Source organism: Fusarium coffeatum (assembly GCF_003316985.1).
Source record: "Fusarium coffeatum strain FIESC_28 chromosome Unknown BRIP53273_contig_142, whole genome shotgun sequence".
NCBI lineage: Eukaryota > Fungi > Ascomycota > Sordariomycetes > Hypocreales > Nectriaceae > Fusarium > Fusarium coffeatum.
In genome coordinates this window covers 470,720-484,506 of record NW_022157935.1, presented here as the reverse complement: position 1 = coordinate 484,506, position 13,787 = coordinate 470,720, and the positions used below count along the sequence as shown (strand labels likewise).

Genomic DNA, 13,787 nt, shown 5'->3' with positions numbered 1-13,787 from the left:
TCCCTATGTCAAAGTATATCATGCTCTTTTCTGGAACCAGACACATCAACGCTCACTGTATTGCCCCTCCGCCAAAAACAACATGCCCAACGAATCAGAAGAACTTGTCCAGAAGCTGGTGGTAGGTGCCTTATCATTGTGATGGCTTATATATGTATATATGTGGTATCGGCCGATACCTAGTTGTGGCTTAAAAAGCATCAAGTGAACGATATTTAGATATGGATATCTACAAATCATCGTGCCACCAACAGAGCTAGAGACTATGCTGACGCCTGAAATCGTAGGAAAAATTCCGCTCACTTTTGGACGAAGCCCTCATAGTCGCTATTGCTAGTGACCACGACCTAAAAGATGCTTCACAGTTTGAAGCAGCACAAACTGTGCTAGAGGGCCTTGCGCAAGACGTTACCACAGAAGAAGCAAGTGGGTTTAACCCAAGCGGAATAGCCAACACGCCAGATGATGTGAATGAAGATGCGAATACAATCGAGACAAGCAGCCAGCAGGCTTCTACCAGTGATCAGACATCAACATCCACCAACACATCATATTCCATCCCGCGACTCACTTCTTTCGACGATGATAGCGAGGAGATTAAGATTCTTCTCCTTCAAGGCATGTTCAGTGAGCTCAAGGAGTACGAAATCAAGCAGACGCTAAAGAGGGCAAATGGAGACGTTCAGACTGCGCTCGACGAGCTACTCAACGTTCAGTACCTCAAATCAACTGGCCAGGAACAGAAAGGAATCGATGCTTTCTTCGACCCTGAAGGAGACGCTACAAAGAAGAAGAAAAAGAACCGGAAGAAGGGCAAGAAATCTCCTGGAGATGCCACTTCGTCTTCCAGCAGCGGGACTGCTTCTCCATCTCCGGATGATTTGAAGTCAATGAAGCGTATGTTTGCAACCAATCATGCACATGAGAAAGCTAACTCTTGGGTATAGAGCAAGATGAGATCGCCTATCTAGCAGATAGACTTGATCTACCATTCGATTTTGTCTCAAAGATTTACCACAACAAACGTTGTGCCAGCGGCGCCACAGCAGTTCAGATTCTGGAGCAATACATAGAACTCGGCATTGAAACCCAAGATGCAGAACTGAAAAAGTACGCCAAGGAACTTACTCAGAAATATCCGAATGTCCCAGAGAATTTTATGTCGACAATCGTCCAGGTCACGGGCTCTGTCTCCCAAGAACCTGACGATATCGCAGCGCTTGTAAGCAAGCATTTCGTTAAGAATCCGTGGACCCAGAAGCTCGATGTTAGTTACCAACTCACGCCACTTCCGGAAGACGATATGGAAGGATTTGAGACAGTTACGCGTGGAAACAAATCTAGGCTAGCCAGACCTGTTTCAGCAGGCACCGGCATTCTTCTCCCTGGACCGTCAGCGTACGCGCAAGCTGCTGAGAGAGCGGGCCAATACAATCAAGCCAAGAGGGAAGCAGCGGCTTCAGCAGCATCGTTGAATAGACGTGGTGCTTCCAATCCACTGTACCGCCAGGCTGCAGGTTACTACTCAGAGCGAGCAAGGGAACAAGCGCGGTATGAGATGCGTGCTACGTCGACAGCTGCGGATTTGCTTGTCAACAAACAAAGCACATCACGTTCTATCGACTTACACGGCGTATATGTGCAGGATGGTGTAAGAATTGCTCGCCAGCGTGTGCAGGCTTGGTGGAATGGTCTGGGGGAGTTTCGAACCGATAAGGCTCGTCAACAGCCATTTACTGTTATCACTGGACTTGGCCGCCATAGTGCTGGCGGAGTATCGCATCTGAGACAAGCTGTAGCTGCAGCTTTGCTCCAAGATGGATGGAAAATGCAGGTTGAGACTGGGCGCTTTGTCGTTGTCGGTAGGCGATAGGCGCCAAGAAAGTCTTACAGGGTCGAATCAGCCTCAGCACCACTGTGTAAGCGATCGATCCTTTCCTCAATCATAGAACTCCGGGCAGATCCCCCAACGACGACTCAATCAACAAGATCGGCGTATGTGACAAAATGTCGCTGAATTACACGGCCATGTTTACTTAATATTATCTCGACGTTGTTGGCCGTCTTGTTTTGACAGACAGGATGTTCTGACCTGACCGAATTAAAGAAAAGCTTACGCAACTCTGATCCACCAAACGAACCCGAAACAGACATGGCAGACGCTCTGACGAATAGACGACCTGCAGTAGCGCAGCCATCGCTATGGAAACTCATGCCATGCGGGTTGAGGCTGTGCTAGGCACGTACGAAACATGTTGGTCCTCTGCTCTCAACCTATAATTATTGTTCGAAGGATTCGGCTCTTTCCTAGAAGGGAAATTCTTCAAGCCGCTCGGATAAGCACATCCCCTGGAATCCGCCATGTTGACGTCTTGCTATTGTATAAGTACCCCGCGGTCTGGCGTATAAACACCATGAGGCACCATCACGACTAAGGAAACTGACCTTCAAAACGAAAAATTAACTGACCCATCAATCGACATTCCGACCATGGCTGCCAAGATCCCATCTTCTCAGGCTACGTACCAGCCTCTTCCAAGAGAGGACCCTTCTGCTGCTTTGCTCGAGCCCTCTGAAAGAGACAACAGTGATGATGGAAAGTCGCCTGTTTTTAAGCTCAACTTCTCTTTGATCCTGTTGCTGCGCTTGTTGGTAGCCCCTCTCCTCATCACCGACATCGTGTTCATCTGCAACCCCTACTACTCTCGCGGCTCAGCCGGTGTGTTTGCTGCTGGAGGTATTCTTATGGCTATTTGGCATGGATCTCGCGTCTTGAAGAGCTGCCTCCCCGGTGGAAATGGCAACAAATTCAACATCAAGATCGGAAGCTTGTTCTGCATGTGTGGTACAACATCGACCTCTAGAGCAGTCTCTTCTAGGATGTGGTCATGGCTCGTCAGCCTTGTCGACTTTTCCTTCGGTCTCTACTTCATCGGCCCCTCTGTTACATCTCTTGCATACGGCAACTTCAGAGAAAGTGCGGCTGTGGGAGGATTGAGTATCACTGTGGTGTAAGTAATTATGAATCTCGTTTTGGGTTACATGCTGACATTCCATTCAGGATTATGCAATCGATTATTGCTTTCCTCAACTTGTTCAGCGTGTTCCGTAAGATGAACATTGCTATCTACAAGGGCGAGGAGGAGCAGGACCGCCTTTACTCGATTCCAGAGCTCTTCCGTGATGAAGCATCCGAGCCCCGCGATTCGATGTCTTCTGAGGTCTAAGTATTCAAATCAAGGAGGAACACAAAGGACAAGAACTCACTGCTATTCCCCACCTGCTTCATTTGAGGGTGATATCTACCACGATAGGAGCAAGAGCAAAGCTACATTGGACACAAGGTATCATTATGCTTGCAAGGACTTCACTATCCTTGGAGAATAAATATAGTGCAGTATGAATGTAATCGGCGGTCATCTGGCACCCCGAAATAGCTGTTTGAGATAGCAAATATGAGATACGAATTTAGGATAACCGCACTGCCTCCTATGATTTTCTTTACTGCTTCCTCATCTGAAGTTCCCGTCCAACCTTGTCCCACACAGCTGAGCCCGTAGTAAGGGTAGTGAAGAACATGACCGAAGCAACCGTACCGGGGTAGACTTTGACCCAGCCAAGAGTAGAGGCAGGAAGAAGCAGATCAAGAACATCAGAAACAAGGCCACGGAGAAGCACGTAGCTTTCGCTGCTGAGCTTCTGCATATAAGCACCTCGTTCAGCCTTACGCTTGGCGACAATGTCCTTCAGACGCTTGCGCTCCTTGTCGAGTTCCTCCTTCGAGCTCTTCTCAGAGAGCGTAGATGAAGCCTCCTTTTCGGCAGTGACAAGCTCGGCCGTATCCTCGGTAGAGGCGGTGCTCACGCTCTCCTTGGTGACGGCGGCGGGTGGGCTAAACAGAAGACGGAACAGTCTGATAACAGAGACCATGATAGAGGTGTAAAGCCCAGCGAACCAGAACAGCTGACCCTGATATTCGATTTCGGCGAACTTCTCAACACTAAAGATACGCAGGTTCTCAATGCCGCAGAGATCCAGAAGGGTCATAGTCTCCATCATGCCAAACATGCCGAAGCACGTCTTGCTAACAATTTCGAGCCAGCCATCAAGACCTTTGTTGCCTTGAGAGACGAAGGCCTTCCATCCCGCCTGGAAACTGTCCAAGAAGCGGAAGAATCGAATGAAGCGCCGCGAGACGTTGATCTGACTGCCCAGTACGCCGAGGGGTACTGGGGAAGAGACCTTGTTCTCGACAAAGGCAAAGAGGGCTGGGTACCAGACAAGGAGAGCGCAAATAGCTTGAAAGCCACGAAGAATTCGCTCGATACCAACTAGAGAATAATTAGTGGTGTGTTCAGGGGTAGTCTTTGAGAGATATATCCATTACCAAGATCAGTGCCGAAGCTGATGAAGTGTTCTGTGCTCACCATCTTGACTGATAAGCTGATGAAGAACAGCAGTTGAAGAAAAGAATAGAGAAAGAGAACAGACTCTTGACTGCCTATTTATATCTGCAATGCCAGCAAACAAATCTCAGTTTATTGACCCCAGATGGTTAGATAGTGCTGAATAGGCGGTGTTGGCATGGGTCCAGTAGCGTATTATTAGTGGATCACTGCGGCTTTCTCACATTTGTTTCAACAGACAGCGATTCACATCAACGCAGATCAAACAGTCAAACAAATATTCACAATCAAACAACACTACGAGCAGGTTCAAAGAGTTTGCTTAACCAACTCAGACTCCCATTGAACAATAAGTAAATATAACACAAGGCATCTACCTAATAGTCGTAGTTATGCACAAGTAACGATGTAATACACATCAATCTTCATCCCTTCTTCCTATATATCCCCTTGTTACCCAATTCACCAATTATTGACCGGGAGAAACAAGCTTTCCTTGGGCCTTGGCGTTGTGGTTCCATCCACCAGCAAGAGCCTCACCACCGTTCTCACGAGAGAACTGCTGGATACGAGCCTCAAGCTCAGGTCGGAAGTGTCGGATAAGACCCTGAATAGGCCAGGCGAAAGCCTCACCCAGAGCTGGAAAGATTGTCAGTACAAAGTCATGTTAGATGTTGGGGGGAAACATACCGCAAATAGTGTGACCCTCAACCTGCTTGGTGAGCTCCTGGAGCATGTCAATCTCACGCTCACGGGCCTGACCATTCTCGAACCGCTTCATCATCTGCTCTGTCCACTTGCTTCCCTCTCGGCAAGGTGTGCATTGACCGCAACTCTCGTGGCGGTAGAAGTGGCTGAGACGGCTGATAGCTCGGACAATATCGGTGCTCTTATCCATGACGATAACAGCAGCCGTTCCGAGACCAGACTGGCTATCCTTAAGGGCATCGAAGTCCATAAGCTGGTCATCACAGACGTGCTTAGGGAGAACGGGAGTGGAAGAACCACCAGGAATGACAGCCAGAAGGTTGTCCCATCCACCTCGAACACCACCACAGTGCTTCTCAATCAGCTCACGCATGGGAATAGACATCTCCTCCTCAACTGTGCAGGGGTTGTTGACATGACCAGAGATACAGAAGAGCTTGGTACCCTGGTTGCGCTCACGACCGAAACCAGCGAACCAGCTTCCTCCTCGTCGGCAGATAGTAGGGGCAACAGCAACAGTCTCGACGTTGGTAACAGTTGAAGGGCATCCGAAAAGACCGACGGCAGCAGGGAACGGAGGCTTGAGACGAGGCTTTCCAGGCTTGCCCTCGAGGGACTCGATAAGAGAAGTCTCCTCACCGCAAACGTAGGCACCGGCACCTCGGTGCAGGTAAACGTCGAAGTCGTATCCAGAGTCACAGGCGTTCTTTCCGATCAGACCGGCGGCGTAGGCCTCGTTGATGGCTCGCTGAAGGACAGCAGCCTCCTCGACGAATTCACCACGGATATAAATGTAGGCGGCGGTCGCGTTCATGGCTCGGCCAGAAACAAGGCATCCTTCGATGAGCTTGTGTGGGTCCTTTCGCATAATCTCACGGTCCTTGCAGGTTCCGGGCTCACCCTCATCGGCGTTGATGACGAGGTAACGGGGCTTGGTGTCCTTGTCCCAGTCCTTGAAGTTCATGAAAGACTGCAGAGCGTTGGGTTAGAGACAATTGATGCTGGTTCGGCCTCTTGGCCCGTCAAACCAAAGTGGAAGAAACCTACCCATTTGAGACCCGAGGGGAAACCAGCACCACCTCGTCCTCGAAGACCGGAGGCCTTGACCTCGCTGATAATCCAATCGTGACCCTTGAGGATGATCTCCTTCGTCTTGTGCCAGTCACCCATCTTCCTGGCGCTCTTGAGGTCGACGGGGTATCGGTTGTAAAGGTTCTGGAAAATGCGATCTTGGTCTCGCAGACCTCCGTATGTTCGCTTCGGGGCACCGTCCTGGACAGTAGCCAGACCCCTCACGGCGGTCCGTGAGAGGCCGACGGCCTTCTTGGGCGCCGTTCTCGTGGACAGCATTGTGCTCGATCGTTGTCGGGTGGCGGTTTGGAGATGGTTGAACGTCAGGATGCGGCACTTCAAGTTTCCCGGGCGAGATCCATTTCGTGACGGGTGGTTTGTGAATAGCGGGCTCGTGATTCGTCAATGCACTACCCGATTATCTAATCACGCCCGTTAGCCAGAACTTGGATCTCCACGTAAAATATCACTCTAAACAAGTTCTTTCTATCAATTCTGTTAAGCGCATCTCTAGTCGTCGCCCCCGTTTTGCCTCTTCGAGATTCACAGAGTCATAGATCCTTGCAAATCTTGTATAACGTAATCATTCAAAGGTCGCTTGCTATTCGACGTTATCGATCAGCGGTATCGCAACACCAACTGCGCTATCGTGAGTTTAGTTTACCATACAAGCTTCACTTCGGTATTTTGTACCGTTCTGAAAGCAGAGTCGCTTCGGAACACAAAAATCTGCGATGATAACTTGAGACGCCTCCACCATGTCTAGCAAGAGAAAGTCGATTCTTCCTGCGGTCGATCGCAGCGGTCCTAGACCACCCGTTGCTTTCTCCTCGTCCCTCATAATCTCCAACGATGCGATCCTACAAGGCACACACTCGATTACTATGCAGACAGAGACAGTAATCCACCCTCTGTCGAAATTCGAGTCAAACTATGGATCTATCTTGATTGGGCGCCGTTGCCTCGTTTATGAACGGGCGCATCTAGGAGCTCGTCCTGCAGACCTTGATACGGCGAAGCCAGGCACAATATCACTAGGGGACTATGTCACAATAGAGGCTGGCTCAACCATTGAATCGGGTCCGACAGAGATAGGTGAGGGCACCATCGTCCACTCTGGAACGACCATAGGAAGCGGAGCTAAAATTGGCAAGGTAAATATAAATATACCTCCCTGTAAGCCTCTTGATTAAGTGCTAACAAGCTACAAGAACTGCACCATCACACAAATGTCCAAGATTGCCCCTGGCACTATACTGCCGGATAACACGGTGGTGTTCTCGAATGGAACGAGACGAATCGATCGACGTGGGCTTTCTGAACAGAGGAAGCTCGCTTTAGTTAAACAACTCGCAATTTTGCGAAAATTGATACCCAGTAACGCGGACAAATTTAAATAGAGATACCCGACACATAGTCAACGCTGGCTTAGAAATTCATACTTTGTTGATGAACTTGTTACTCCTTTTCCATTACGATCTCCCTAATTGTCTAAGATGGCATAAACTAACATTAACTTCATGGCTTATCCTCTCAACTAAACAAGTTCTGATGCACCGGGGGTATATATCATTATAAAATACAAAGAAGGAGAGAAAAAATTTGAAAGTGACCTCTTATCTTCTTCTGCGGTCTCTCTGGAACAGTGTCAACCCCGTGATGACCGTCATGATAGCCCATCGCTCTCCCAAAAGACCTGTCAAGCCCGTCCCCATGAACTGGTAATGTGCAACCTTTGTCAGACTTCTCCCGCTACCCATAGCCCAGGCTGCTACAACCTCATTTCCGAAACTGTCTCTAAAACCACCAGGCACAAAGTCCATGTTGCCGCCCCCCGGAGGACCATGAGCCAAACGAACCAGTTTCCAACCATGATAGTGACCACCCAGACTCGCTACGGCCTGGCCACTAGAACGCCTCCATTCGAATGTTTCTCGAGGCCCGTTTCCGTTTGGTCCGACTTCGATAGAGAAGGTAAAGGCTGGGCTGAGACCGCTAGAGCCTGCTGGATCAACTCGTTCGCGAGCCAATGGAGCTCCTGAGCCTGGTATCGGAGGGAGTTCAACATCAAAGGAAAGGCTCATGAACATAAAGTTTGCCGAAGCAAGTGGCTGGTATGATTCGTCTGGACCAGAGTGTAAGATAATGGGTGGTGCGTCTGAAAACCCAGTATGCATTGAAAATAGATAGAGAGGTTGTTGCTGATGCTCAGCAAGAATGAAAGAGGCATTAGGCCAACCTGCAGAGTAGAGGTTGAATGAAGGTGGAAATTGTCGTGGGATAGCAGGCGGTTGACTGGGTCCAGCGGCTGCTGGAGGAGGTCGTGGTGATGCCTGTGGGTTTGGCGATGCTGGTGGAGGTTGTGATGGTGCCTCTGCCTTTGGTGGAGGAGGCCCTTGCTGTCGATGCTCGTTTTGGCTCTCATCATATGAAGGCGGAGGCTCATCCGGTACGGAAGAGTCATGCGATAGACCTATTTTGTTTAAGAAGCCCATGGTATATGTATCTTGTTGAATGGAACTTGTAAGTGAAGATGCCTATGTTGTGCAATTTATAGCGAGCGACGTTTCTGTATCACCATGTACGACAAAGTCGGCAAATCACGAGAAAAATACTGGATGGGATCGTGAGTGAGTCTTGTATTGCGGAAACTATTTCGCACAGGAAGTGGTGGTGACTGGGTTTCTATATCAAGAGATCAGGTTAATGCCGAGAACAGTGACATCAGTCGTAAGCTGGTCGAGGATGGCAGTAGGGTGTGGCTGTGAGCTCCAACTTGAGGCTGTGCTTTTGGAGAAGGTTTATGCAGGAGATGCATACGAGAAGTTATGCAGATGCAGATGCAGATGCAGATGGGAGATGCTCGGCCGAGAGGACGAGCCACCGTTTTAAACGCTGCTGACCGCCGCCGCATCATAGTGCATTGCCGGTAACCGACGGTATGTAGGCAAAATCAAAATAGGAATCTTTTAGGCCTCTGGTCGATATGAGCCAAGAGAAGCCCACATAGTCCTAGTCCTGGACCGTACGAATCCCTGAATCAGGAGTTCAGGACAGAGTGAGGCCCTTGACACGTCGTCTTCCGAGAAGCCTAGGATACCTGAACCTGGAATGGAATGACATGCTATCGTGATGTTGCTGGATATCGTGCAGCAATCGAATATGCACAACGGTCCAGCTATTCCGGGGAACTCGGCATTCAGAATTGAACACGCGTTTACCGTATCCACCCCCAGTCGATGAAAAGTGAAACCAAGGCTAATACTGCAGCTATGATGTCGATGCTTCTGACAAACAATGGCATGTCCAAGCCAGTGGAAAAGGCACGTGCTAACGACGCATGATGATGGAAATTGGTGTATTGCCTGTACTGCACTCCGTGTCAGGTCATGGTATCCGTACCTAATCATCATCATGATACTCGATCTCAGTAAGGCTTGCAATTCCATGAATAGAAATATCAGTCATTCATTCATTCTATAATAGTTCAAACCCATTTTGATGCTAAAACAAGCCATAAACCAGTATCTAATGTATACATTATAACCACGCCACCAAGACATAACCAAGACAAACCAAGCCAACCAACACCAATTCCGTATTTTATCGCTCTAGATTAACAATGCAAATCGTTGTATATGCTGTAACTTTTTAAAGATGAATTTCGAAATGACAAGAAACAAATATGCTGATGCCACGCTAAACATGAAGTTGTACATAAAAAGACTAGAAACTGAAAAGAGCACTGCGACGCTTACCCAGAGGGTAGATGAGCAGTGAACTCATGAAGAGACCAACGGCAATACCGATGGCAATCTGGATCATGGAGGCAGCGACACTGAACACCAGGTTGTCTGGGCTCAAGCCCGGTGTAAACTGCACGGAAGATGTTCCTTCGACCTCACCAGTTGCGTTGGTAATGGCGTTGGCAACCTTCAAACCGCTGAGCAGCCCTCCCGTGGACGCAAGACTTCCTGGCACTTGGCAGAATACAGCGGGGATAAGAATCGCAGCTGCAACACCGTGTCGAATTCGAGAGTAGAGGTTGGCAAGCAGACCGACAGCAAATGCACCGAGAGTGCTAGAGATCTGAGGGCTGGAGATGAACTTCTGGGCTGACCAGTAGTTCACCATGTATCCGGCGAAAGAGACAATGACCATGACGGGCATCTGGCGCCACTTCGCTTGGTAGATGATGCACAGGCTGACGACGAAGGGAGGAACGAAGAGGAATGCGTAGTAAGGGTTCATAGCATCGGCACACTGTGTCGTGTTTGATGGGGCCGAGTTGAACAATCCGTAAAGAGCGGAACCGACGGTGATACCGAACCCGAGGAAGAGGGAGTAGATGACGGCGTATACAATTCGAATCGAGCCAGGGACGATAGCGCGGGACTGGAGTTCGAGGGCGGAGCACACTATTCATATATGTTAGATTTTGTCTTGGAATAGATAGATCCAGTGTTCAACTTACAAACCATGTAACCGGGCAGCAACATGACGATACCACCCTGTGCCAATGCACCAAAGCAAAAGATTTCTTCGCCGTCCTTTTTGATACTACCAAACGTTCTGGCCAAGAAACTAACAAGAACGGTGGAAGACACTTCGAAGACGTTGCTGTAGAGAGCAGAGTTGGGTGCCACAATGAGCTGCAGCAGTCCAATAAGACAACCAAAAGCGAAGATGAGGGGAAGATCAATCAGACGGGCGCCAAACGAGAAGGGAGCAGCGGTAGCACTCATGAGTCCAAACATGACAACTCGGAGCCACTTGTGGAACTTGTCCTTGCGCTTCATCAGGTTCTCGAGCTTCTCAGTCGCTTCCTCAACGCCACAGACGTCGTGCATGACTTCCTTGTAGATGAGATGGACGTCCTTGAGTTTACCAAGATCAATGCCCTGTCCAGTACGGACAATTCTGACTTCAGTCGTGTGGGTTGACTTGTCGTCGAAAGAGATGATCATGCATCCTGGTAGGTAGAGGAACTGGCCATCAATCTCAAGAACTCTGGCTGTCATGCTGAGATACTCCTCCAATCGATGGGTGGGAGCTCCGAATAGCATCAGAGCACGGCATAGTTTGATGATGTAATCCTGTCGGGCCAAAGTCTCGGCGATGTGAACAGTGATACGTGCTTCTTGTTGCTGCCACAACCCGCTGAGTCGGTTCGCACTTTGAGTTCGTCGGTTGGCTGGTCGCTGTGGTTTCTTTCCATTCTTCTTCGTCTTGTCCTTGTCCTTGTCCTTGTCTCCACCTGCTGCATCAACGGGATTGGCAAGTCGCGAAGAAGCCTCGATAAGGTTTGCGAGCGTATCCTGTGATTTGTTTGCCTCGTACCACTTTCGTCTGGGCGTGGAGGCTCCAGATGGCGTGCCCTGAACGGTAGGAGTGCCATCACTGATGACAGAGGAAGTAGACGCGGCTCGGTGGTGTGTGCCCTTGAAAGATGGCTCTGGGGGCTTGTAAAGCTTCAGAAGCTGTGACAGAACGCTTCCGCGGTACTGTTCGGGTGCAGGCACATCGTATAGAACTCCATCAAAGTTTCCGTCGTTTAATTCGGTCAAAGTTCTCTCTTCATGCTGTTTTCCCTTGCCCTTGCCTTCCTTATCTTCAGGCGAGTCCGAACCACTGCCGGCGCTGGGTCCGAAACGCATGGTGTGTGCTCGGACGAGCTTGAAAGCCTCATCTTTCAAACCATGCCCCTCTTTATCTTCAGAGGGGAGCTTGTGGAAACCGTCCTTGCTGGTGCCTGCTTCGGTGAGATCCTGGAGGGGAATACTGAACGGGCTGTCGTAGCCTGGTGTTCCGGCAGCGCTGGACTCTAGTGAGTCTCGGTCGATAGCAGATGAATCTCTGTGAATGTTGTCAGCCATGATACGAGCACGTTCTCGTGCAGCGACCATGGCCTCCTTTGATTCAGGATCCGAGTCATCGTCGCCATCTTTGGCATCTGAGAGAGTCTTGACAGCTTCTGCAGAGGGTCCGCGTAAGAGTGAAGGTCTAGGTCTGGTAACGCCTGGAGCTTGAGGAGTGGAAGGAGGATTGGTGGATGTTGGTGGAGGATTGGCAGCAGCATTGCTGTTAAACCTCACGCGTGCTCTGTCCTTCTTGAGAGCCGCAGCAGCGGTCTGAGGGCTGGGCGGATTTCCTGATCCATTGCCAGCAACTGTTGGCTTGGGTGGTTCAGGACCGACCTCGAGGTCGGGATCGTCCTTGATATCCCTTGAGGAGCCTTCCATTTGGGATTTTGAGTTTGAAGCTGCAGTAGTGTGTATATCGCAGGATCAGGGTGCTGTCAGGGTATCAAGCGACGATAGCTTTAGTATAGTAAACGAGCGTGTGTTGGAGGAGAAAAGATGGGACTATGATTCAAAAGAACAGGGTTTAACTGGAGATGCTCGAGAGATTCGTGGGGAAAGGATGAGTGAAAGGGACAGGATTTACGTTATTATAACAAGAATTCTAGTCAAAGGGACTTGTTATGGATCCATCATGGAGAAGTCTAGTTGTTATGGTGGGAAATGCTGTGATAGTGCGACTATACTTTGACTAAGACCGGGTCCTGACCATGTCCGGCAAAAGCAGCGATCATCTTGGCCTCGTACAATGCTCAAGATACCTACCAATTGGCCCCGTGACGTAGGATGTGGAGGCACAAGGAGGGAGCATTTGAGCCTAGAAGTCTTGGACTTTCTTGGGAAACTCATTGCGAAACCGCTTCTCGAATTTTTGTTATGTAACTTGAAGACGTCGTGGCCACCGGAAGGCGCTCCGACCGGCAGTCCGGGGTCGACCGGCCCACTCGGCGGAAAACACTAATCAGACTCATGACTCTGAGCGCTTCTATTTTGGAGGGAAAGGGCATGTTTGTTTAAAAAATAAGGAGTTATGAACTCCATTATACAGGGGCAACCGATAGTCTAGACTTGAGTCCCGATGCCCAAACTGGAGCCGCATCGTTCGCCAATTCTACACTATCAAGGTTGATGTTTCCTTGACGAATCTCGTCTACTCGCCTCTCAAAAGCTTCGACCAAAAAGCTTCCAACAGTAGTTCGAGAAATTGTTTAAGAGAGATTGTTAAAGGACTAGCGTCCAGCCGTAGCCGTCTCCCTCGGCAAACCAATGCACGATTCGTCTTGTTTTTACCTGATTCAGTAATCTTTTAGTGGATCCGTACCTGCAGGGACTTTTCCAGATTCACCCAATGACGCCTGTTACCGAGAATAGTTTTTACAGGGAGGCTGGGCTGTGTTGTGTTACGGCGGACGAGAAAGGAAATACGGCTTCTAAACGGTCAATCGCTTGCATCCGAAACGCTAGAAGTTGCACAAATCAAGCATAGCATTCCCTTGCACAGCATAAAAAGGTTAACTCTAGTACATAGTAGCGTATACAATAGTTTCAGCCTGGGCTGAGCTTGGAAATAAGATTTATATTATATCCAAGCTCAACATCCAATATCAATGCCTCCACTACATCAATTAACTCGAAAACTACCCGATGATTCCCATCCTACCATCCGTGCTTCCTTTCATGGTTCCTTCATGGTTCCTTCATGGTTCCCATTCATGATTTGCATCCATCTTGTCGATCGATA

At 49.3% G+C, this 13,787-nt stretch overlaps 5 protein-coding genes across 5 annotated transcripts; 2 read left to right on the top strand and 3 right to left on the bottom strand.

The window, feature by feature from the left end:
• Nucleotides 1–82: 82 nt before the first annotated feature.
• Nucleotides 83–1,873, top strand: FIESC28_06691 (uncharacterized protein; the record flags this gene model as incomplete). The annotated part of the gene is made up of 3 exons (XM_031160834.1): nt 83–121; nt 288–897; nt 948–1,873. 3 exons carry the CDS (start codon nt 83–85, stop codon nt 1,871–1,873), a joined length of 1,575 nt encoding a protein of 524 aa, XP_031015212.1.
• Nucleotides 1,874–2,490: 617 nt separating this feature from the next.
• Nucleotides 2,491–3,227, top strand: FIESC28_06690 (uncharacterized protein; the record flags this gene model as incomplete). The annotated part of the gene is made up of 2 exons (XM_031160833.1): nt 2,491–3,011; nt 3,062–3,227. The coding sequence occupies 2 exons, from the start codon at nt 2,491–2,493 to the stop codon at nt 3,225–3,227; spliced, it is 687 nt and encodes a 228-aa protein (XP_031015211.1).
• Nucleotides 3,228–3,501: 274 nt separating this feature from the next.
• Nucleotides 3,502–6,464, bottom strand: FIESC28_06689 (uncharacterized protein; the record flags this gene model as incomplete). The annotated part of the gene is made up of 4 exons (XM_031160832.1): nt 3,502–4,331; nt 4,884–5,045; nt 5,097–6,084; nt 6,162–6,464. The coding sequence occupies 4 exons, from the start codon at nt 6,462–6,464 to the stop codon at nt 3,502–3,504; spliced, it is 2,283 nt and encodes a 760-aa protein (XP_031015210.1).
• A 1,337-nt stretch (nt 6,465–7,801) lies between these two features.
• FIESC28_06688 (uncharacterized protein) lies at nt 7,802–8,680 on the bottom strand (the record flags this gene model as incomplete). The annotated part of the gene is made up of 1 exon (XM_031160831.1): nt 7,802–8,680. The coding sequence occupies one exon, from the start codon at nt 8,678–8,680 to the stop codon at nt 7,802–7,804; it is 879 nt and encodes a 292-aa protein (XP_031015209.1).
• Nucleotides 8,681–9,911: 1,231 nt separating this feature from the next.
• On the bottom strand, nt 9,912–12,427 carry FIESC28_06687 (uncharacterized protein; the record flags this gene model as incomplete). The annotated part of the gene is made up of 2 exons (XM_031160830.1): nt 9,912–10,603; nt 10,660–12,427. 2 exons carry the CDS (start codon nt 12,425–12,427, stop codon nt 9,912–9,914), a joined length of 2,460 nt encoding a protein of 819 aa, XP_031015208.1.
• Nucleotides 12,428–13,787: the final 1,360 nt, after the last annotated feature.